The following is a 26,356-nucleotide window of genomic DNA, read 5'->3' as shown; positions in this document are numbered from 1 at the left end:
TTGTGATTTTTTATTCATCTGCAGTGAATGGTTTAATCATTCATGCAGGTAACAAGTTCCAGGTCTCCATCACGTAAAGCTCTTTGAAGATAATTGATTAATTCTTCGTCCTCTATCATCCGTTTGTCACTTAAGGTCGGATGTTATTAACGCTCTAAGCTGAAGATGTCAATTAGAGTTTATATGAGGATGGTAACCTTAACGTCAAAATTCAAAAATCTTTATTTTTATTTTCAAAAAGGAAAACAAAAGTTCCCATAGTAAAACATGATTTAAAGATTTAGGTAATATTCAGTTTGCGGAACATGAATACATTGATATCCTCGCCATGCAATGCCTTACAACCTAGAAAATCCATTTTTGTAGTGATTTGCAAAAACAGCGAAAACACAAGAAAAATGGAAGTTCTTGAATGCGTTCAGAAAATATGTAGTGGGTACAGGCCTGTATGCTTTTCTTTTGAAAGGGCAATGTCACCAAGGCATTTTGTCCCTGGTGAAGGCCAGCCAATGAGGAAATTGTAAATCTCTACTGAAGAGCATTTCAAGGGCACCAAGGCAATGACCAAGGGGCATGGAAGCAGCAATGGCCTCTGTGAAGTATCGGATCTGTGGGTAAAACCCTGCAGTGAGGGCGTAACTTTCAGCACATAGACCTTATCGCAAATACTCGGTACGCGCACAACAGACGTGGAATGAAGTGCATGCTGGTCTAGCTAACTATCAAATTTGGGTACTAGCTAGACCAGCATGCACCTCATTCGACAGTTTGCGCTTGCGCAATGGTATTTGCGAAAAGGTCTATGCTGCCACGGTGTGTAATTTTTAAAAATAAACCTCATACAGAGTTGGTCTGCTCATAAGCAAGGATATCCTAAGTTGGACCATACAACTTGTCCTCATCAAGGTAGTGTCGTGGCCGAGCGGTTAAGAGCACCAAATTCAAACTCTGGTGTTTCTGATTCCAGCAGAGTGTGGGTTCGAATCCCCAGCCGTGACACTTGTGTCCTTAATCAAGACACGTAACCATTGCTTCTTGCATCGCAAACTGCGCCACAGCACCTTGTAAAGCATTACACGATGCTCTCAGATTTAGGTCTCATAATTCAAACGTAGTCCCACATCTGGCAGGAAATACTGTATGTTACAGCGCCAGGAGCGTCACTGAGTGACGGACATGTGCGCTATATAAGAAGCCACAATTATTATTATTATCAATAGGGGGCAGTAAATTGGTAGGAATGGGTAGGGCAAAAATCTGTCAGCATCCTCTGTATACACAGTTGGTAATTGTCAATAATGTGAAACCAAAGCGTACATTTTTTAAGCAAACAATGACGTTAAATAGAGCCATGCAGCATTTACCTTGAATGACAAAAATAACTGTGATCAGTAGTAAAACTCTCATACCTTCCCTATTAGAATAATTCATGTCATGACAATGAAATTGATGACTAAAATCTACCCTCCTTTGTTTTAAAAAAAAACCAACCCGAAAACTCCAACCCTGGAAAATTTGTTGCAGGATCTGAAAGGAAATGCCCCAGACAGTCTATGTAAATAAGGGTTGGGCATTCCAATTTGCTTTTAGTCCAAAGTGTAATGACTTTTGTTCTTACAAAAATATGGATTAGATTACATGTAAATTAAAAGAGCAAAAACCTTCTCAAAAAAAAAAAAAAAAAACCAAACAAAAACAGTTCATAAATACATTAATGGAACGCTTTTTTAAAAGTTGTAAATTTTGCAGTCATAGTTGTCTTTATGCTTGTTTGTTTCTTTTCTCCTTTGTAGTTCGGAAGTTCTGAACTTCTTAAGTCTACTGATACTGGAAGTCTGTTCCAAGTGTTCTGGGCCCAATTTCTTGGCTCCGCTCTGCCAAATTCTGCCCTTATGATCACCATTCTCTGTTTAGGAGCTACGCCAAATTTCTGGGCTAGCGTTAAATAAGTGTAGAATGCGTGGTAATGTGAATTACGCACTCGCACAAGCCCAAATTCCCCGCTAACCAATGAATTACGATTCCCTGCTTTCACAAGAGCTGATTCTTTGCTTACTGTTAGCAGAGCCATGAAATTGGGCACAGAATAAAAATCCGTGAATCACTTGTCTGGTAATTGACATAAAATATCAGCAAACTAAAAGGTAATTTTTCTGACCTTTTTCCAGATTTGAAAATGGTAAAATCTATACGTACATCGGAGAGGTCTGTGTTTCCATCAACCCCTACAGAACGGTGGACATCTTTGGGCCAGACGTTGTTGAGAGTTACAAGGGAAGAGAAATCTATGAGCGCCCTCCTCATATATTTGCCATCGCCGACGCAGCATATAAAAGCATGAAACGCAGAGCAAGGGACACCTGTATTGTTATATCTGGTAAGAGATTATATATTTCGTCCAAAAGTTCGGACAGAAGCCATTTCATAGTTCGTCTGCTGTCTTACTTTCAAATTTCTTTGAAGATGTCAACTTGTGTCAAAGCCCTTAATAATGGGTGCGTTCGATTAGCTTCCCCGGGTAAACCCTGATCTGCCTCCGGTACGTTCGAACAGCTTTTTCGTCATTCCAGGGGCTCAGCGGGTCAGCACCAAGTGCCCTGCATGTGGAACAGATTACTATGGGCTGGCCGGTGGTGCATGACGTCACCATAATAGGGCGAGTGATCGTTCGTCACCAAAATGAGCACCACAGGGTCGACACAGGGAAGCTAATCGAACGCACCTATTTATAAAAGTTTAAATACTATTTTATAGCGCACACATCCTAGTAGCTAGACCAAGGCGTTTTCCCTAGAGCTTATGCAGCATACATGTACTCTTAGACCATTCCTCAAACTTTCTCAACTCCCTTGGGGAGCGTACAGCCCCAAACTGCGTAAATTATTGCCAAGGGGTGAATCCAACATAATGCTGTCAAGTTACCATTTATATACTTGGGTAAAGAGAAGCAGTTATGACTATTTGCCTTGCTCAAGGACACAAGTTTCATAACCTGGAATCGAAACCCTGATGATTCAACCTTCAGAACTTGTGTCCGATGCACAAATTAGGGGTTAATTCAACACAATACTGTCTCGGCCCTCTCATGCTCCCATCTATACACCTATGGGTTAGGAGAAGTAGTTATGACTAAAGCCCGGTTCATACTTCCTGCGAATGCGAATGCAATACGATTGTTGACGTCACAAATTCGCAACAAAAAATTCGCAGCAGTTAAACTTTGCTCAACTCACTTGCGAATACCACTGCGGAAGGAGGGTTGTGACGTCAAATTCGCTTCGCATTCGCATGCAGTATGAACTGGGCTTTAGTGCCTTGCTATGGGCCACAAGTGTCATGACCAGGAATCGAACCCGCACTCTGATGATTCAACCATCAGAACTTGAGTCCGGTCGGAATGCAATAGACTGCTCGACCATGACACACATCAAAATGATTTGATATTTCTTTTAAACAATTTGAATTCAAATTAAATTTCAGGTGAAAGTGGCTCTGGAAAAACAGAAGCATCTAAGATCATCATGAGATACATAGCAGCGGTCACCAACGTCAGTAAACAGCAGGAGGTAGAAAGGTAAAAAGCAAGGTTTCCAAAACTCCCCCAATTCCATCCACGCCCCTCCCCCTATAAAACACCTAAAATTTAACCCTTGTATATGTAGGCGTGTCAGCCCCAGTCTTTATATTCCACGTGTCAGCCCCAGTCTTTATATTCCAATGCTTGAAAGTTCCATTTGTACTGGAAATCCATCGTTATTTTCCCAATGACATTTACCAACTTCTTAACAACGAGATGGTTTAAGCTTTATTTTTGTTTGTTTATGTAATTAATTGTGTTTTAATTTGGGAGAAGAACAGATGGCTCGACTTATCAGAGAGTTTGATCTGGGTAGGCTGTATTTGCACTAAGTCGTTTTGCAAAACGTTTTCCACCTGGACACACAACTCTGGGACCTGATACCCCCCCTCTTTGATCATGTGGAATGGTCCAGTCTAGACTATCTATGACTTTAGCTCCACCAGGTCATTGCACATTTGAGAAAATAGGATTCTACCATCTTGTTCCTGGGGCAATCCACAACCTTTGTTTCACTAGTCCTCCAGGGCCCACCTCACAACATATACAATACCAGGCCTGTGGAGGTGTCATGACTGAGCGGTTAAGAGCACCGAATTCAAACTCTGGTGTTTCTGATCATCAGAGTGTGGGTTCGAATCCCCAGCCGTGACACTTGTGTCCTTTTAAAGCAAGACATTGTTGCCCATGTGAAGTACATCAGTATCAGGCCTGCAATACATGGTATAAATTTCACACAAACAGTTCCTTCTGAATACAAGCGAACTAGTTTCAATTAACAGACATCTGAGTCCTAAATTGGAGACCTCTGTCAGTTTACTACTTGACTTATTACCAGGAAAGAAACTATCATGCATCATGTTTATTACTTTTTTTTCAGAAAATCATTTACACAAGAGTCTAACAAACAACACCAGAAAGTATTTTGCAAAACAGACTAACACGATACACATGTTATCTTTCAGTTTCTATTGAGGTTTCAATTTACAGTAGGCCTATATTACAGACCGATCTCTGGTTGGTGATTGTAGTTCAAAAGGGCAACAAAAGTCAACCCCTGTTTGGGGTTTTCCACCGAGATTTCTTCCTCAATGTTTATAGAAGACTCTTAAATACACTGGACACTATTAGTAATAAACCAGTCTTCTCACTTTGTGAATCTCAACGTATGCATAAAATAACAAACCTGTGAAAATTTGAGCTCAATCGGTTGTCCAAGTGGCGAGATAATAAAAGAAAAAATACCCTGTTCACACGAAGTTTTGTGCTTTCAGATGCTTGATTTTCGAGACCTCAAACTCAAAATATAAGGTCTCGAAATCAAATTCGTGGAAATTTACTTCTGTCTCGAAAACTACGTTACTTGAGAGGGAGCCGTTTCTCACAATGTTTTATACTATCAACCTCTCCCCATTACTTGTTACCAAGTAAGGTTTTATGCTAATAACTATTTTGAATAATTACTAATAGTGTCCACTGCCTTTAAATCATTAAAGAGAATATTTCTACGGTAATATTGCAAATTTTGCCACCCTTCAAAGTTTAAAATATTGTTCGTTCTTTTACAATTCTTCAGAGTGAAGAATATTCTGATTCAGTCCAACACAATCTTGGAGGCATTTGGGAATGCAAAGACAAACCGTAATGACAACTCCAGCCGCTTCGGCAAATACATGGACATCAACTTTGATTTCAAAGGGGACCCTATTGGCGGCCATATCAACAATTACCTGTTGGAAAAGGTAAGATTGAAAGAGGTTCAAGCAAAAAGGGCCCAATTTTATGGCTCTGCTTACCGTCGAATTATGTGCTTATTCTCCCCTTACGTACGTGCAAGCACCATATTTCTGCGCTGGCTGTGTAAGCGTAGAATGGCTGGTAATATGGAGTACGCACAAGCCAAAATTCCTCACTAACCTGTGAAATACGCTTGATGTAAGCGCAGAAGTCCCTGCTTCTGTAAGCGCCGAATCTTTGCCATAAAATTTGGCCCTGGTTTTATTATAAGAAAAACTTTTTAAAATTTGAGTTGTGTAAGATTTGGTTGTCGGGCAGTTACATACAAAGAGAATTGCTTTTAACTGAACCCCCCCCCCCCCACACCACACCATCACTGATACCCCTTTTCTTTGGCATTTGCGACTTGGGTTGCTACAAAGCTGTAGTTTTATCCATGTTCATGCTCAGTACAGAAAAGGAAAATATCAGATTTTTTTTAAATTGGAGTTGAAAAATCCGAAATGCCAAACACTTGATAGTGACCTACACAGCACCATTTGGTTAAATACACAAAATTGTGAACTATTACAGATCACACAAAGAAAGACAAAGAACCATAACATAATGCTGGCTGATCTCAATGATATTTGGATTAAAATATGAAAGAATAAAATGTTATTAATTGCTTATTTTCGTGTAAAACAGTATTTTCAAAGTGATTTTCAGTCCATACACGGATGTAGGCTTGGGTATCATCCATCAGAAGCCTGGCTGGTAGAGCAGAAAGCACTACCTCCCCAACTTTACAAAGCAGACATGTTCACGTGTCTTGCTTAAGGACACAAGTGTCACGGTCAGGACTCGAACCCACACTCTGCTGATCAAACTCTAGAACTTGAAGCTTGATGCTCTTAACTGCTAGGTCATGACACACCACAAACAGCTTTCATAACATTCCCACCTTGTGGTGTCAAAGTTTACACTACAGAAAGCTAAACAAAAACATATCCCCTACAGTAATAACAAACTTGACATTCCCTACACACTTGTTGAAACCATGAAGTTGTGTAGAATGAAAACAAATAGATACCTTATCAGTTTACTCAAACAATAACGGCTTAGGTTGGGTTTTTCCCACACAATGACAAAGGCGCGTGTTCAGTTGGTGTTTATAAACCACTTCTCTATACATGTACGTTATACAGGTCAAATCAAGTTCGGATAGATCCAGTTTTGGATCAAATAGCATTTGGAGTCAGTATGAGAAATATTGGCTATTGGAACTGTTTGATTGATTTAATCCTATATTACTTAAAGCTGAGAAAGGAACATTATTTGCCAAATGACCAGCAGCCGATTTCACGAAACGCTAGGATTAATCCTAACTCAAGTTAGAACGAGTAACCCGTCCTTACTTAGGATGGGTTTAATGCGTCCTACCCACGTATTTGGATACAGAGAACCCGTCCTTCAGTTCTAAGATTAATCCTAAGTTACATGTAGGAATAATAATAATAATAATAATAATAATAATAATAATAATATAATAATAATAATAATAATAATGATAATGATAATGATAATGATAATGATAATGATAATGATAATGATAATGATAATGATAATGATAATGATAATGATAATGATAATGATAATGATAATGATAATGATAATGATAATGATAATGATAATGATAATGATAATGATAATGATAATGATAATGATAATGATAATGATAATGATAATGATAATGATAATGATAATGATAATGATAATGATAATGATAATGATAATGATAATGATAATGATAATGATAATGATAATGATAATGATAATGATAATGATAATGATAATGATAATGATAATGATAATGATAATACATAATGATAATACATAATGATAATACATAATGATAATACATAATGATAATACATAATGATAATGCATAATACAGCGCTTTTCACACCCAGAGGGCGTCGCAAAGCGCTTACACATTATTACCCCTGGTCACTGGGCCTCAAATCACTCCTTAAACCATCTCAGCTCCCTGGTGGAGTATGCAGGAAAAGTTTTGTGAAATCGACGGCAGGGCATTGTTAATGGAAAGTGCATTGACACATTATTGTAAAATGCAAGCTGTAAAAACTAAATATTAATATCAGGTGGCTCAAATAACCTTGAAATGTAGAAGTACATTGTCATAAATTAATACGTTAAATTGCTGTCACATTCAGATTATTAGCATACTAGCATTTTTTTAAACAAGTTATGCTGGTATAAATTTTAACTATAATACTTTTTAAAGCCATTGGACCCTTTCGGTACACCAAAAAAAAAAGTTCACAGATTTACAAATAATTTACAGGGTTTACAGAAGGTAATGGTGAAAGACTTCTCTTGAAATATTAGTTCATGAAATGCTTTACTTTTTGAGAAAACGGTGAAACAATATAAATTCTCGTTAGCGAGAGTTACGGATTTGTTATAAACACATTTCATGACATGGCGAAATGCGCCAAAACAGGAGTGGGTTTTCCTGTTATTTTCTCCTGACTCCGATGTCTGATTGAGCCTAAATTTCCAGAGGATTGTTATTTTATATATAAGTTGTGATACACAAAGTGTGGGACTTGGACAATACTGTTTACCGAAAGTGTCCAATGGCTTTAAGTGGTGTACATAGTATGTTCTGTACTTTTTATATTGTTTTGTCCTTTGTGATCAGGTTTGTGTACATTCTTTATTGATCAACTGTTTTTAATCATATAAAGAATGAACAAATAAAAAAAATAATAATAATAAACAATATTTAACAACAATGGGCATTTATGTGGCACTCTATCAAAGAAAACAGGGCCTCACAGTCAAACGATATTAAACACACAGAATAAAAGAGGTGACTTGGAACAGGTTTGCATTTTGAGGCAAAGTTTCCTGCCATACATGTAACAAGCTTTTTTGGCTTAAGTATACTTTGGGGTCCCCATGTTAAATAAATTCACTGATCTCAATGCATGTTGTTCTTTTGGACATTGTTCCTACCATTTCAACCATCAAGGTAGCCACTTGTGAAATTTGTCAGTCTTTTGCTAAGTTGGCAAATATTCCTGCTTACCGGGCAACCTATTCCCGCTAAACAATATTCCTCTTTTTGCTTAGTATATATTGGAGTCCCCGTGTTAAACGTATTCAGTGGATAGTACATAACATAACTGTTCTTTTGGACATTGTTCCAACCAATTCAACCAACAAGTTTGCCACTTGCTATGTTGGTAAAGAATCCTGCTTACCCTTACCGGGATGTATTCCAGCTTAGTAACATTTCCCTTTTTGCTTAGAATATTTTTGGGGTCCCCATAAATTGGACATTGTTCCTACCAAGTCAGTCTTTTGCTAAGTTGGTTAAGAGTTCTGCTTACCGGGTTAGCTATTCTAGCTAAACACTCATTTGCTTAGTATATCTTTGGGTTGCCATAAACTCACTGATCTCAGTACATGTTGTTCCTTTGGACATTGTTCCAAGTCAGTCTTTTGCTAAGTTGGTAAAGAGTTCTGCTTACCGGGTAACCCTTTCTAGCTAAAGACTCTTTGCTTAGTATATCTTTGGGTTGCCATAAACTCACTGATCTCAAAACGTGTTGTTCCTTTAGACATTGTTCCAACCAAGTCAGTCTTTTGCTAAGCTCAAAACGTGTTGTTCCTTTGGACATTGTTTACAACCAAGTCAGTCTTTTGCTAAGTTTGTAAAGAGTTCTGCTTACCGGGTAACCTATACCAGCTAAAGACTCTTTTTGCTTAGTATATCTTTGGGTTGCAATAAACTCACTGATCTCAGTACATGTTGTTCTTTTGGACATTGTTCCTACCAATTCAACCATCAAGGTCCCTTCATTATGCAAACACGTTTCCTTTTGCCCCAACCACTAACAAAACAAGGTTCAATCGGAAGTGGAACACCATGCCATGGAATAATCACAATGCGTTTCCTTGAGCCCCTGGACGAGCAGGAAACTCCTAACAGAGGGTCGTAGTGGAATATTATTGTAGTGTTTAAATACAATACATTGCGAGTGTTAAGTAGGGTCTGTCGAGGACTCTCCGAATGAAGGACATATTTGGAGTGGTTGTTCTGATGATGACATTTTGTAGTCTCTTGTTCCGAGAGGGAAGAAATTGATTTTTTTTCTCCTGAGAGCTGATACGAATCTGTCTGAAATCAAAACATATTTTGTTGCCAGAAAGCGATTGTGCCAATTTAAAGGTCACATTCATTTCAGTGAAATTATTTTGGATCAGAACAAATACACTGCACTGGTAATGTGGTAGTAGGACCATACACTAATTTTATGAAGCTCTGCTGTTGACAAAAATTTGTTAACCACCATATTTTTGCCGGTAATCTTTTAACGCTGCATCCGATCACCACCAAATTTTCTGACTTTCCCTAATATTACTAAAGAATCATAATTGTTAAAAAGGTAGTTATTATTGAGGTCTGCTGATACCAAGGCATCCATTTGTTTTATACAATTGATATGATTTGTTCAACAAGGTTTGAAAACAGGGGAGGGGGCACTATGTGCCGTTCCCCTGTTACAAAAAAAAGCATGGTTCTAATATTGCTAGAAACAGACTTTAAAACCTGGCCATTTTCATTTCACTGGGCTGCTTGTGACTTCTTTCTTGCTTGTAGGTTATTAATTTCTTATATATACAGTATGCACCTTTTCTGCCTTTAAAGACAGTGGACACTATTGGTAATTGTCAAAGACCAGTCTTCTCACTTGGTGTATCTCAACATATGCATACAATAACAAGCCTGTGAAAATTTGAGCTCAATCGGTCGTCGAATTTGCGAGATAATAATGAAAGAAAAAACACTATTGTTACACGAAGTTGTGTGCTTTCTGATGCTTGATTTCGAGACCTCAAATTCTAAACTTGAGGTCTCGAGATCAAATTCGTGGAAAATTACTTATTTCTCGAAAACTACGTCACTTGAGAGGGAGCTGTTTCTCACAATGTTTTATACCATCAACCTCTCCCCAATACGCGTAATCAAGAAAGGTTTTATGATGATAATTATTTTTAGTAATTACCAATAGTGTCCACTGCCTTTAACAATTGTACTTGTTTAAGCATACAAGCAGATAACCAGTTATGTTAAGTGATGTGATGGTTCTTTGGCTGGTAACCAAATTCTGCTGAGCAATATTTGCTGTGTTGAGAAAAATTGTCTGCTTTAACATCTCTGATGAATGTATGGGTTGTAGGCTCTACTGTTCTTCCTTGTTCCATGTAAGGGACTTTTTGGGAATCGGACTTTGCATTGCTTGACGTGACTCAAGGAAATCAGACATGAAATTAGAACTGTTTTTTAAGGATAAATAACTTCCTCAATGGTTAGATGCTAGTCTGGGTATCGTCCCAATATTTATAATGATAATAGTAGTAGTGTTTATTTAGTATGCTTCGGTTGATGCTTCTCAAAGTCCCTTGCATTATCAGTAGCCCTGTTCATTTGGTCGTCGTAAGCAAACTTAAAAAAAAAAAAACCGCTAACTCCTTAAGAGTATGCAGCACAAACAGCCAAATGTGCACACAGGTTGCTTATCATAACCAATAATCTACATGTATGTGTCGAGTCTGATTATAAATTTGCCGGGTGGTTGCCATGTGATAAAGGACTGCGCCAAAGTTTCGGTCTTAAACTTGAAGACAGCATCAGTATGTGATGAATGATTTGTACACAAATTTGTATTCACCTTACACTTCTGTCAAATTTGTGAAATTATAAATAGTTTTGGTTTGAGCGGGACTTGAAACATCGACCAGTTAATGTGTCAGGGCTCTAACAACTGTCCAGCCCTATATGTTGGCAGTCTCCCTTTAGTCACTTCACTATTAAACGGGGAGACCTCCAACAAAATGGCTAGATAGCTCTCTTGGTAGAGTGATGATACATTATTATTTTTATTTATTTATTTTTACCCTTGGGAAACCTCTCAGTAAAACACTGTTTTTTCCAGAGGTTCCCAGCAACTACATACACATGAAAATTTTAAAATTGTATAAATAATATATTTTTAATAACAATTTGATTAATATTAAAAATAGAAAAATAGCCAAATTTGAGTTTAAAGACTACGGATATAGTGTACAACAACAGCATAAAAACTTTTTCAACAAGCAAAGTATACATTAGAGACAAAGGTTAAAAATCTGCTCCAGCCAGGAAAAACACCACATGCCCCATTATTAAAAGCTCAAATTTTGTACTGAACTTTAAAACATCGGTCAATTTTTCACTGTTCAAACCCAAACTATTTAAAACATACCCAGTCAGTTTTCTTGTGGCTTATATATACAGAACTTATCAGAACGTAATTTTTTATTTTCTTTATTTTTTGGGTTGAACAAAGAATTGACTAGAGTGGGATTCGAACCAACGACCTCCGGATTAACGTGCCGGCGCTCTACCAACTGAGCTATCTAGCCCTATATTGGCGGTGTCCCTATTTTGTCAATGTCTTTGTTCGGGGTGCCAGTCAGAAGCCATACAACCACTAATTGCCGCTTTTATTTTTTTGTTACAGTCAAGAGTCGTCAGACAGCAGAAAGGTGAAAGAAGCTTCCATTCCTTCTACCAGTTACTAACTGGTGCTACTGAGCAACAGCTTGGTGACTTGCAACTCAAGAGGGATCCCACACTCTACAACTTTGTTAATCAACGCAGTGGGGAGGTAGGGTACAAGACTTACACTTACTGAAGCCATGCTGATGAAAGATTTTTCATAAAGACTTTAAAGACTTTATTTAATTTAAGTTTAAATGCCATGGAAACTATTGGTAATTATTTGAAATAATTGTTAGCATAAAAACTTATTTTAACACGAGCAATGGAGAGCCGTTGATAGTATAAACATTAGGAGAAACGGCTTCCTCTGAAGTAACGTAGTTTTTGAGAAAGAGGTAATTTCTCACTCAATTATAAAAGAGTTCAGGCCTGAAGCCTTTTTTAGGCATCTGCAAGCACACAAGTTTGGCTTTACTACACTAAATCAATCAAACTCGGACAAACTTCAGAGAAAGGATTTTGGAGAGTTTTATGTTAGGTTTATTTTAATTTCGGTTGAAAACAAGATTTTCTGTATACATTTCTTTACAGCCTGTCTCTTTCAACGATAAAAAGAACCACAAAGCCACCCTGGAGGCACTCAGAGATGCTGGATTTTCAGCGGATCAACAAACGACGATGTGGAAACTACTTGCTGTCATCTTGCATCTGGTACGTATCAACAACATCCACTAATTATCCACAAAGAGCATAAAGAGTGGACTAGTGGAGTTTTCTATTCTTGTTCGCACGAGTATAACTAAAGAACGAGTCACAAAACTTTACAAAATTTGAATTATTGTTAAGCACTCCGATCTTGGTGGAGTGCTACAAAAATGCCTGTGTGAATGTTATTATAAATTTATGGAAATGAAACCAATGATGCATCATAAGTGAACTTAATCACTGTACATGTAGCTCGCAAGCATGTGGATACCAGAGAAAGAGTGCTTGCTATGTGAACCAGAAACACCGGGGGTTAAGGCCCGGTCATTTAAGGAAGGGTCACACAGGCCATGATAACGAGAACAAAACCAGCAATGCTAAAAATGCACGCCCTCGATTGGTTGAATTAGCGTGGGCGTATTCTGCATGGAGCAATTTAACCAATCGAGGGTGGCATTTTTATCGTTCTCGTTTTCGTTTCTGTTTGTCCGGGTCTTTAATCTTCTCTTCAACGATGAGTGTTCTGGGTTCTTTTACGTGCACTACCAATCCTAGTGTGCAGGACCTATGGTTTAATGTCCCATCAAAATGGCAGAGCAGTTATCGTATTTGCTCAAGGGCACAAGTGATACAGCTGGGAATTGAACCCACGATCTGCTGATGAGAACAGGCCTGGAATTTCATCTTTGCGAGGGCAAGGCCATTTTCATTGGAAAATCTTTAATTCTATGGGAAACATCTGAAGGGGCACCAAGGCCAAGAGCAGGGCAACAGAAGCTTTGTTCTCCGTGTTCTCTGTTAAGTTCCAGGCCTGTCAGAACTACCAGAGCTTGAGTCCTGTCATACCTGTGCTCTAAACCATTTTGACTACAACATGCTGGTTTCGGGCTACATGTATTTATCATTTTGTGCACAATTTTTGTCCGTCAGGGAAATATCAATTTTGCGAGTGAGGATAAAGAAACCTGCTCCATCAGTAATCCTGAGGAGTTATCAACAATCGCGACGCTACTCGACGTAAGTAAAGAGGACCTAAAGAAGGCGTTGTGTTACCGGGTTGTCGCAGCTAAAGGTGAAGTCATGGAGAAGAGTCATACAAATGAGCAGGCGTACTACGGCAGAGATGCCTTTGCTAAAGTAAGTCATGCAGGAGTAGATTACAGATGTAAGAATGCAGGAATTTGAGAAGGGACTTTTGAAATGGTTTTGTTTAAAAAAAATACTTGACAAGAAATGAGTTACAAATAATTTTAACGATAGACAGATTCAGTCATTTATTCAATTCAATTCAATTCAATTCAATGAACATTTATTTTCATGTCGACAATAACAATTTAAGCATATACTAGAAAACAAATATCGATGAATATAATAATGAAGGGCGGATGCAATGTGTAGAATTTGAAGATAATAACTACAAAAATTTACGTAATAGTCAACATGCAGGGAAAAGGTTTAAGCATAATGCTTTTTTATATTTCCCTGAGACAGACAAGGACTTGGACGACAAGGACAAAAAAACAAAAGCAGCCAAATACAGAACAAAGAAACAAAAAACAAACAATGACACAGACCAGACTAAGCAATAAAAATAATTATCAACACCACAGTCTTTGTATAATTAGTGTATGTACTACATTTAAAAAAAAAATATTCAAGAGGTGCTGTTTCAATTTCTTTGAGAATGAATTAAAGGCAGTGGAAGGAATGAATTAAAGGCAATATTTATTAGCATAAAACCTTTCTTGGTGACGAGCAATGGGGAGAGGTTGATGGTATAAAACATTGTGAGAAACGGCTCTCTCTGAAGTGCCATAGTTTTCGAGAAAGAAGTAATTTTCCACAAATTTGATTTCGAGACCTCAGATTTAGAACATGAGGTCTTGAAATCAACCATCTAAACGCACACGACAAGGGTGTTTTTTCCTTTCATTATTATCTTGCAAGTTCGATGACCGATTGAGCTCAAATTTCCACAGGTTTGTTTTTTTATGCATATGTTGAGATACACCAACTGTGAAGGATAAACTTTGACAATTACCAATAGTGTCCACTGCCTTGAAGTATTTAGTATTCACTTGTTGAAAATCGCCGTCATCACTCAACAAAGCTAGCCCAGTGTCGAGAGGCCAAGTCTAAGTTGAATTTTAAACTTTGCATGGTGGGAGAATAATTAGGTGAGACTTTCGGTATCACCGTGAGTAAATCTCTTTTGAGCAGTGTCGGTTCTGAATACTCAGCATTTCAATCTGTATGCTTTCTCCTGAAGACGATCAGAGGATACTGATCAAATAATGTGTGGCCAACCAATGATTCTTTTCAGAACCAACACTACCCATATTAATTTTGGTTTTTACCCATACACCGATGTGTGTTAGCACTGTATACTCAGTACTTTCCCGAGTCCTGTGAAAAAAAATATCACAGGCATGTTACTCGGGTGGGATTCGAACCCACGACCCTTGCAATTCTAGAGCAGTGTCACAGGACTCGGGGAAAGTACTGAGTATACAGTGCTAACACACATCGGTGTATGGGTAAAAACCAAAATTAATATTCTTTATCCCCGATGCAAATTTAACATCTATTATAACACTACCCATATCAGAGCCACCTCTCCTTCAAAAGAGATTTTACTTATGGTTGTACCCGCAAGTTTACTATTCATATATATATATTTTTAAGTAGGAATTGAAACTTTGCATGGTGGAAATACGATATAGAAACGTTTGCGATAACACCATGTAATGACTATCTCTAACGAGTTGGAGTGGTTCTGAAAAGAACCGTCGGTTTCAACTCGACGTTTCGGTCAGTATGCTCTGATCGTCTTCTGGAGAAAGCAACACGACGTTTCGATCATTATGCTCTACTGATCGTCTTCTGGAGAGCATACTGATCGAAACGTCGAGTTGAAACCAACGGTTCTTTTCAGAACCACTCTAACTCATTAGAGATAGTCATTACATGGTGTTACTGCAAACCTTTCTATATTATATATTTATAGTTACTCTTACTACCTATATGAGATGTACACTTAGTGCTACTGCAAACCTCACCTAATTAGGGCAAGTTCAGTTCAACCATAGAGCTATATACTTGTATGTATATTGACTAGACTAACTTGCTCTGCGTTTTGAAGCCACCCTGAGCGCAGACATTATTGTTTGATGTGTTGCGTGACTATGGAACGATTTTAATATTAAGAGAACACCAATGCCGCGATATTTTTTAATTCGGCTTGTGCGCTTTCGTACACGACTGCCCATTCGCGCACGTCCGCGCTACGGAAACCGTAAGTTCGACTAGATTGACGTACTAAAAAAAGTATACACACCTTTTAAACATGACGCACATGACGCTCGCAGTTTTGTACGCTCATCAGCAGATTGTGCGTTCACATTTGCTGCATTTTTTGGTTCGATGACACATAAAAAAGAACAAACGCACTGTCATGCAAATAGCCGTAGAGATTGCCGTACAAAATTTCAAGCTTTTGTATTGGTTTGTACATAAACATGGATGCGCCCTCACGGCTTCAAAACATTAGTGTGTGTATAACGGGTGTTAGCGCTCTAGTCAATATATATAGCTCTATGAGTTAAAAATACAAGTTTGAATGGATAGACAATGTAGGAACCACTATCAAAATAACTTTCATGAGCTGAATATTCTTTTTGGCAGGCAATTTATGAGAGACTGTTCACCTGGATTGTAGGAATGATCAACACTGCTATTGAAGTACGGGGTACCACTCTCGAACACGGCAAGAATACCGTCATTGGTGTATTGGATATCTATGGGTTCGAAATATTCGATGACAACAGGTAACTATAAGTAAAAGGTTTCGCTTAGGTTAAGGGTAGGGTCTTAATTGGTCCAATATTGGGTGTTATGGCTGGGCGGCTGAGAGTATCGAACTTTGTGGTTAAGTCATTGGATATGGGTTCGAATCCTGGTCACGACATGTGTGGAGGTCATCAAAAGGTGGAAATGTTAGCATGTCTAACCTGACTTTAAAGGGAAGGTACACGTTTGGTAATTCCTCAAAACAAATATTAACTTAAAAACTGACTTGGTAACGAGCATTGGAGAGCTGTTGGTAGTATAAAACATTGTGAAAAATGGCTCCCTCTGAAGTAGCATAGACTTTGAAATAGAGGTAATTTCTCACTAAAATAATAAAAGACTTCTAGTCTAGAAGTCTTTTGTTCCTATCTGAAAGCACACAAATTCGTCCAACAATGGTGTTTTTTTATTTCATCATTTTCTCCCCAACTTCAAATACCGATTGAGCTCAAATTTTTACAGGTTTTTTATTTATGCATTATGTTGAGTTACACCAAGTGAGAACACTGGTCTTTGACAATTACCAATAGTGTACCTTCCCTTTAAGATCCTAGTTTCACATCGTTGTGAGGGGGGGGGGGGGTAAACCAAAGAATATTTTTTACCCCTGGTGCAAGTTAAACATCTATTAAACCATTGCAGTACCCGCGCTGGTAAGATATAGGATTTGAACTGCCTCTAGCTACCGGACAATCTTGGTTGTCTAGTTAGTAAGACATCTGCTCTAGATTGGCAAAGGTCTTGGTTTCGAATACCACCTGAGTGATAGGCCTGGGCGAATTATTCGAATATCCGGTTAATGGCGAATAGGTTTTCCTATCCGTAACCGCGAATGCCTTTTTTTTCTTAACCGGATATCCGCATAGGGCGCAAATACCTCTGCACAAACCGGATAATTCTGTAATAACAACCGAGTAACCGGATATTCTTTAACTATCCGAATATCCACGGACGTCGGGCGACAGCGGATATAAATGTTTCGTATGAATCCTTATGAAACTTCTGTTAAGACAGCATAAAACAGTATAAATTAAGTATTTAACTATGCTCACCTCCGTGAAGAGTTAAAACAATGACATTTCTGACGTAATTTGTCCAAAGATTACACAAGTTTTCCTTCACGTAGAGTCAATTACGATCAAAAGAAAAAGCAAATCCCCATCTTTAAATTAGATCCGGTCATTTTTATGAATGAACCGAGTGACACTGTCTAAAACTGATATCAATCCGCCCATAAGATCTCATTCACAAATGAACAGCGCCCTCTATTGGCAAAAAAATATTTTTTTTTTATATTTTTTTTTTAAATAGCGCCCTCTCGTGGCGACAAAAATTATTCGAGTATCCGGTTAATTTCGGATAGTTGGCCAGCGGTATCCGAATAACAAAATTTCACTATTCGCCCAGCACTACTGAGTGATATACCTGAGATTTTCTTCACAGAACCCGGGGAAAGTACTGAGTATACAATGCTTACACACATCAGTGTATGGGTAAAACGCGAATAATATTTAGATCAGAGTTTCCAGAGCCTTTTTACTAGCATTGACTCTCATCTCTGTTTTGATTTGGTACAGCTTTGAGCAATTCTGCATCAACTACTGCAATGAGAAACTGCAACAGCTCTTTATAATGTTAGTCCTGAAGCAAGAACAGGAAGAGTATGAGAGAGAGGGCATCGAGTGGGTCACAGTGGAGTACTTCAATAATCGCATCATTTGTGACTTGGTTGAGGAATCCCATAAGGGGATCATTTCTATACTGGATGAAGCGTGCCTTAATGTAGGCAAGGTGACAGATAAGGTAAGCGACCATTTTGTTTTATTTACATACATGTACTATTGACCCATTTCAATTGACGTCATCATCAGAAAAATCTTGAATGTGCCATACTGGTGGGCAATTTCACTGTGCGCTTTCATATATAACTCTATGTCGTGCGTTATGCAGTGAAGTGTGCATTTTAGGCGACGCGGGGTTACTACACGTAAACCTAACTGCCCACCAACATGGTGAGCGTGGCATCAGTCGCCGCGTGTGACTATATAAAGACAGTTTTTTTTATTTCATTTTTTATGCAAGTCACCAGACACACAAGGCCTGAAGGCCACTCAAAGGTGTGGGCTACAATTATTTTAATCCAGAGGCCGCCGCCATCTAGGCCTACTCCTTTGCTGAAACGGGTTGCCCCCTTTACAGTTCATATGGATGTAGGCTTGGGTATCATCAATCCGAAGCCTGACTGGTAGAGCAGAAAGCACTTCCTCCCAAATTTTACGTAGCAAGTGTCACGATGGGAACTCGAACCCACACTCTGCTAATCATACACCAGAGCTTGAATGCTCTTAACCGCTCGGCCATGACACCCCAGTTGCTTTGTCAAAAGGTTCTGGGCAAGCTTTTGTATAGCAACCTCTAGATGAGCAAGGTCGGGTACGCTTATGCTATACACATTCCTTACTTGGGTTTTCCTTCAACTTCTAAGACTGAAACTTTCTTTTCTCCAAGGGTGTCTTGTATCTTCCACCTTTAGGGCACTGGTTCACATCCCTCACGCGGCTCTATGTGGATTGGGTATTTAGTCCCAATTTGGATTGCGTGGGTTATCCCTTGAATCGTTCTCTGGGGTTTTCCTCCCTTATCTTAAACTGAAACTTCCTTCCTTGTCTTCTCTCCATGGGGTTATTGGCTAGTACAGTGATTGAGTTTGCTTTTCTGAGAGTTATTGGCTTCACAACCAGAATGATTCAATGAACATCATGTTGACTTTTGTGTAATCACAAGTCTGAGATTGATAGTGAGGCTTGTGTGCAGAATAGTCTGGTGCCATTTTGGGAAAGGTCCTGACTCTGTTTCTGTTAAATCCTGACAGATGTTTTTAGAGGCTATGAACCAGAAGCTGGTGAACCATGCACATTACATGAGCCGTGCATTGCAGCCTGGGGACAAGACCCTCGAGCACGATCGAGACTTCCGTATCAAACACTACGCTGGTGATGTCTTGTGAGTACATACATGTAGCCCGTTTCACACGGAGGCAATGTAACAGGTGTCCCTTGCTTTATTATAGCATGGTTCTTAGTTTACAAATGTTTTCTTTTGTGTTAGAGGACAGCTGTTTGAACTGTCCAAGGTCCCCAGTGAAATCTCCTAAAATATGACAGGTTGAGGTTTGTTTAAAGCCATTATACACTTCGGAACAGAGAAAAAAAAAAAATTTTTTTACAGATTTACAAATAACTTACAGGGTTTACAGAAGGTAATGGTGAAAGACTTCTCTTGAAATATTATTCCATGAAATGCATTACTTTTCGAGAAAACATTAAAACAATTATCAATTCTCGACATCGAGAATTACGGATTATAGTAAACACATGTCATGACACAGCGAAACGTGCGGAAACAAAGGTGGGTTTTCCCGTTATTTTCTCCCGACTCCGATGACCACTTGAGCCTAAATTTTCACAGGTTTGTTATTTTATATATAAAATGTGATACACGAAGTGTGGGCCTTTGGAAAAATACTGTTTACCGAAAGTGTCCAATGGCTTTAATGGTTGATCATTTTTGCTATCAACACATGTGTCTTGTCTAATGTACACACTGCAGTTGCTTTTGAATTGTTCTTGGCAAAGTAACAGGTAAACGAAAAATGCAACGTAGTTTCTGTTGCCATTTTCCTGAGCAGAACTGTCTTCATGCCCCTGGTCACTGCCATGGTGCCCCTTGTCAGCATACGTTCTTCTCATAGAGAGTTGCCCTTCATCATTGAAAAACTGCATTGCCCGTACAAGAATGTAGAATCAGGCCTGAGATAATCTTACACAAACAGAAGTTTAACTCTTCTTGTATAGCTCACTTGAAGGTCATTTTAGCATGCACGTTTTAAAAATGGAGATAAACATGTAATGACATGATTCCATTCTAAATGAATCATGTGCTATCTAGACATTCCACAAGATCAAAGTAAAATGAGAGGGGACCAGTTGCTCTATGACTTGGTGCCTCTTTTGCGGGATAGAGTGGATCAGTCTCATGCCTGATTAAAATGTGCCATATGCTGTTACTAATTATTTAACAATTCCAGGAGTTATCAGTGAGTAGCTTGTGCTGGGATAAAGGTGGCGCTATGAGATTGATTACCCCTGGGAACGAAGTTGCTTTCACAGGACTATATTTATAGAACTAACCCCTGACCCCTGCATTTCAACCTCTGATTTCTTCTTCCTGACCTCAGGTATGACGTGAATGGATTCATGTATAAGAATAAAGACACTCTCTTCCAAGACTTCAAGAGGCTACTCTTCCTTAGCGCTAATCCCGTCCTCTCAGAGATGTGGCCAGAGGGCGGTATGAAATTGACAGAGGTCAGTTCAAAACACAATAGTGTGTTCTTTTCCAACCTTTTCCCACAATATTAACCCTCCTACTGTGTGACCATTTAATATTTCTCACCGTGGTTTTGGATGACAGAAACTATGCCAGCCGATAGTATTGCATGTGGTGAATGCATCTCTACAGTTCACTGTCAACCCTCCTACTGTCTGGCCATTTTATATCATTCGCTGTGGTTTTGGATGACAGAAAATCTATGCCAACCAGCAATGTGGTGACTGCATACTAGACATTTCACAGTCAACCCTCCTACTGTCTGATCATTTAATATCAACCACTGGTTTTTCATATCTTTTTAACTTTTGATGTGTGTTGTTTTAGTTGGCATTGTACTTCTGATATTTTGTAAAAAATTATTCTCTGGATAGACACTGGGTAATTGTAACTTTAAAAAAATGTTTTATTTGTGGGTCACTTTTCTGCTTTTGTAGCGTGTAGCTTTAATTATTGGCTGTTCCAGTTTTGTGGTTTATAGTTTTCAAATCTTGTTATGCTCTTTGAATATTTCCTCCTCTTGAATGGTGCTATTTTAATGTGTACAGGGCCTTGGGGTCCAGTCATTGATGTAAGGTCCTTTATGAGCATAATTGATTAAAGGCACTGTACACGTTTGGTAAATTGTCAAAGACCAGTCCTCTCACTTGGTGTATCCATCATAACCATAAAATAACAAGCCTGTGAAAAATTGGGCTAAATTGATCATGAAAGTTAAAAAAAATGATGAAAGAAAAACATCCTTGTTGGACGAATTTGTGTGCTTTCGGATAGGAATAAAAGACTTCTAGTTAGAAGTCTTTTGTTATTTTAATGAGAAATTACCTCTTTCTCAAAAACTACATTACTTCAGAGGGAGTCGTTTCCCACAATGTTTTATACTATCAACAGCTCTCCAATACTCATTACCAAGTCAGTTTTTAAGTTAATATTTGTTTTGAGTAATTACCAAACGTGTACCTTCCCTTTAATTATAAACTTATTTATTGAACTATGTCAGCCTGCAGTATGATAACACAGTGAATGCATTACACAGTACACAGTCATGATAGTTAACCCTCCTACTGTCTGACCATTCAATATCATTGTTCTTTAAGGTCACCAAGCGACCATTGACAGCAGGAACAATATTCAAGAACTCAATGGTTGAGCTTGTGAAGAATCTAGCTTCAAAGGTATGTAACTGCTTCTGCTCTCTGAAACTGCTGGTCAAGATCTTAAAAAATGTCAAAAGATGTTCAATTCACAGACAGCCCAATTTATTCTTTTCTAGGTGCCATGACTGTCTGGTGTGTCTGTAATACTGACACAAAAGTCTTAAGTGAACCCAACTGTGGCTCCTGCCATGGTTGAGCAGTTAAGAGCACCGGGTTCAAGCTCTGATGTTTCTGTTCAGCACAGTGTGGGTTCGAGTCCCGGTTGAGACACTTGTGTCCATTAGCAAAACACCTAACCATTATTGCTGCGTCCTTAGGATGCGACATGAAGCAGTTGGTCCCCTGTGTTGTGTAATGCAGGTTTTAAAAAAACAGTGCACTTATCGAAAAGAGAAGGGGTTCACCTCGGTGTTCCTCGTTTCACTGACTGCATATTGTTCCATTGCATCTTGTGGCGTTATGGAAAGGAACTGCTCTAAAACTTCAAGCTCCACAATACCTTATATTATACACATAATGAATGTTTATGAGTGCAATGGTGCAAATATGTTCATGAGTTGAAAGATGGAATGTTCTATTCAACGAGGCGCATGGAACATTCCAGCTTTCAACGAATAAACATATTTGCACCATTGCACGAATGAAAAACATTCATTAAGTGTTTTATATAACATCCAAGTAGATCTTTGTCATTTTGATTGAAAGATACAACTTTCAAAAAAACAAAGCGTAGGCCTACAAATACCAGAAAGTACCATTGCACGCTGCCAGCGTGCAATGGTACATTTCGGATGGAACGAAATAGCACGGTGAGTGACTCAGCGTGCACAGGTACTTATATTTGCTATCACGTGACGGACAATCCTCCAATTAAATGGCAAGGATCTGCTTGGGTGTTTTAAGAAAAATACTGAATGTTGAAGCACCTTGAGCATGGCTGAGTGATGGATATGAGCGCTATACAAGAAGCCTGTATTATTATCTACATTTCTCAATGTTTCTTTCACAGGAGCCGTACTATATCCGTTGTGTCAAACCGAATGAGACCAAATCTCCGATCTTATTTGATGTCGAACGCTGCCTTCATCAAGTGCGATATCTTGGATTAATAGAGAATGTCAGAGTAAGGAGGGCAGGCTTCGCTTCTCGTCAACACTACACAAGATTTCTACAGAGGTAAGCTCTTGAAGACTCTGACTCCCCTGTGGGATCAGGGCAATTTTGTATGGCTCTCCTTACCATCAAATTATGGGCTTACAATCACCATTGTCGACTCACTGTACAAGTGCTGAATTTATGCGCTGGCTGGGTAATTGAAGAATGCCTAGTAACAATGAGAACGCATGTGAACAAGCGCAACTTCCCTGCTTTATACCTGTGAAATACACTTGATGAAAGCGTGGAATTCACTGCTTCCCTGAGCGCTGATTCTTTGCTCACGTTGAGCAACTGGGCCATGTTAAGATCCTTCTTCATTCTAAACAAATCTAACACCGTCTGGTAACTCCACAAACCACTGGAATCAACAACTGAACGGTTGGACCTCTCACAAACTGGTAGACTCGACACATATACTGGTGGAATCCACAGATAAATTGTTGGTCTGCAACACCGGGCTGTTAGACCACACAAAAACTGTTGGACTCAAAAAAAAAACAATTGAGCTCAACAAACAACATTTTGACTCCACAGTCAAAGTAGCTGAATCTACATGTACAAACAAATTAGTGTAATCCACAAACTAGTAGACTCCACAAAAAAGCTGTTGTGCAAAGCAAGAAATAAATTCACCATCCACTCGTTTACCTTTTATATGTAGGTATAAGATGCTATCACAGTTCACATGGCCCAACTTCCGTGGAGGCGTCGACAAACAAGGAGTTCAGATCCTCCTCCGTGAGCAAGGACTTGAGGACGATGTAGCGTATGGTAAAACCAAGTTGTTCATCCGAACACCAAGGTCTGTCTACATCCTGGAGGAGGCCAGATTGCGGCTATTGCCAGCTATTGCCGTATTTTTACAGAAGGTAGGAGAAGATGCAATTTTACTTTTTATATTTTTCATATTCTCTCCCAAACTGGGCCCAATTTCTTAAAGCCTGTAAGCACAAAAAAAATTTAAGCACAGAAAATTTGGCATAAAGAAACTGACTACCATCTAAAACGCAACTAATTGTTGCAGCTGGTGCCCCAGTCACTTTTTTGCGGAAGTATTTGGGCTTAACAGCTTTAGAAATTTGGTCCAAATGGAAAGGTCGAAGATTGCAACTCCAAATACTCGCAATAATCAAAAGGTTGTGAAAAATGGGTAGAAAAATTTAAGCAAAATCCACAAGAAAATGTTTTTAATAGAAACTGAATGTTTCTGTTTGGCAACAATTTCTTTGGAGACCACTCTTGATCCATACCTCCCATTTTCCAGGAGCTCCAAAGTATGCCAAAGCAATTACATGAACTCTATATAAACTGCACTCAATCTTAAGCCAACAAAACAGTCTTTATAATTGTTGAATTATTATCAAGTTGTGCATCCTGTCGCCTTTCCTTTCCAGATCTGGAGAGGGACTCTCGCCAGACAGCGAGCCCACAAGATGCGAGCCATCTACTTCATCATGGCCTTCTACCGACGGTTTAAGATCCATCGCTACCTAGACAAACTACAGGACACATTCCGAGATGTTGCGAGTTTGAATGATTATGGGAAGAGCCTTGAGTGGCCAGAACCCCCCAAAGTGCTGAAAAGATTTCACAAGATGATGCAGAAGTGTCATAGACGGTACAGTGTGATGTTTTGTTTTCCCACTAATTTCTCTTTACTTGGGGAGTATTCGGGTTGAGTCAGAGTGACGATAAATACTATAAACCATTCTAATAAAGAGCATATCACTGTCAGTATTTTCCTGCAATGTAAATGTCTTGAAGCATGAGACTCATACTTTTTCATATCACCATGTAGTGGTTTACAAAGTGTGGCGCAACATGCAGCCAATCAAACCGGGTGAACCCTTCGCTTAAAGATAAGTGCGCTGGGTTCTGTTACGTGCCTTCACAGCACGGGCACTTAACAGCCCATCAAACGGACAATGATAGTTGTTAGTGAATTGGACACAAGTGGCACGACTGGGACTTGAACCCACACTCTTTGGATCAGTAAAACCAGAGCTTGAGTTTGGTGCTCCTATTTGCTTGACCATGACACAGAAGACAGTCAATCAATCAATCAATCATCCGCAGAGACAGCAAGGGTCCACGTCCTATAGCCTCGCGCCACGTGCGGTCGATTTCACTAGGCTGGCCCAGTTGTTGACAAGACAGTCTTGGCTTCAAACCTTCCATGAGTGCGTTCGATTCCGTGTGCTCCTTGGGGTGAGCCCTGACAGGAGCTAGTCGAAGGATTACACTCGCCCTGGCGTGGTGACATCATGCACCTTAGGCCAGCCCCAAGTGACCTGTACCACATGCAAGGCACTTGGGGCTTACTCAGGTGAGCCCCTGGAATGAAGTCAAAGCTATGCGAACGTACCGGGGGCAGATCGGGGTAACCCGGGAAGCTAAATGAACAGAACCAATATTGAAATTTAGAGCCAAGCAGTCCAACTATTTGAATTTGTTTTTATTTTTATTTCCACAGGTGGATGTGTCGCCTCATGTTGAAGAAACTACCCAAAGAGGAATGGCCAGAAATGAAGATCAAGATCTCTGCCATGGAAGCCCTGAATGGGCGCTGCCAAGACTGGGGTTACAAAAGAAAATGGCAGGGCAACTATTTGGCTTCGGTAAGCTACACATGTAATATACACATGTACATATTATAGTTTGCAGTAACATGATGTGCATATGCTTTGTTGTGTAGATTTTGTTCTTTTAGAACTTGTCTTGCTAAATATTCTACTGTTGTGGAGTAGATTTTGGAAGTGTGGACTCGAGAACAAAAAAGTCCACATAATGTAGGGACTTGAATTGGACAAATTTGAGAGCTCCCAAATATGACGTAACATGAGTGATTACGTAACAGAGCTTTTTGTGAATCTTTCAGAAAAGCGCTGGATAAGGGTATTAAAACTGATTGTTTTTTTTTACACAATTAAAATCCGTTTATAGTCATATGACTCGATTTCATTATTGATTGAAAACATTTTAAATGAAATGAATGAATGATGGCCTTGAGGTTTCACTGGGTTGTGCCTACAACGCTTACCTATTCAGACTAATGTTTTAAAGGATTTTGTTGTATTTAATGTAAATCTTTTCTCTCATTCCAATTTTGATGTCTCTATTTTGTAATTGTGAAATTTTGTCTTCTTTTTATATTGTGTACTCTCCGTATATTTTCCTTTAATATGACCCTTGGACGCTATGGGAAATTTGTTGTTAAAGAATGAA

At 38.9% G+C, this 26,356-nt stretch overlaps 1 protein-coding gene across 1 annotated transcript in view; it reads left to right on the top strand.

Moving 5' to 3' along the window:
• LOC139948756 (unconventional myosin-Id-like) overlaps positions 1-26,356 on the top strand; it is a 43,950-nt gene that overhangs the window by 7,710 nt on the left and 9,884 nt on the right. Inside the window, exons 2-16 of the mRNA XM_071947069.1 lie at positions 2,169-2,377; positions 3,481-3,574; positions 5,154-5,319; positions 11,893-12,039; positions 12,465-12,584; positions 13,509-13,715; positions 16,263-16,405; positions 18,005-18,230; positions 19,300-19,430; positions 20,665-20,794; positions 21,914-21,991; positions 22,983-23,149; positions 23,793-24,000; positions 24,526-24,749; positions 25,605-25,749. Coding sequence (XP_071803170.1) covers positions 2,169-2,377; positions 3,481-3,574; positions 5,154-5,319; positions 11,893-12,039; positions 12,465-12,584; positions 13,509-13,715; positions 16,263-16,405; positions 18,005-18,230; positions 19,300-19,430; positions 20,665-20,794; positions 21,914-21,991; positions 22,983-23,149; positions 23,793-24,000; positions 24,526-24,749; positions 25,605-25,749 — 2,395 coding nt within the window. The remainder of the gene's footprint in view (positions 1-2,168; positions 2,378-3,480; positions 3,575-5,153; positions 5,320-11,892; positions 12,040-12,464; positions 12,585-13,508; positions 13,716-16,262; positions 16,406-18,004; positions 18,231-19,299; positions 19,431-20,664; positions 20,795-21,913; positions 21,992-22,982; positions 23,150-23,792; positions 24,001-24,525; positions 24,750-25,604; positions 25,750-26,356) is intronic.

Source organism: Asterias amurensis, chromosome 16 (assembly GCF_032118995.1).
Source record: "Asterias amurensis chromosome 16, ASM3211899v1".
Taxonomy (NCBI): Eukaryota; Metazoa; Echinodermata; class Asteroidea; order Forcipulatida; family Asteriidae; genus Asterias; species Asterias amurensis.
The sequence above is the reverse complement of the archived record's forward strand: the minus strand, read 5'-3'. Positions and strand labels throughout refer to the sequence as shown.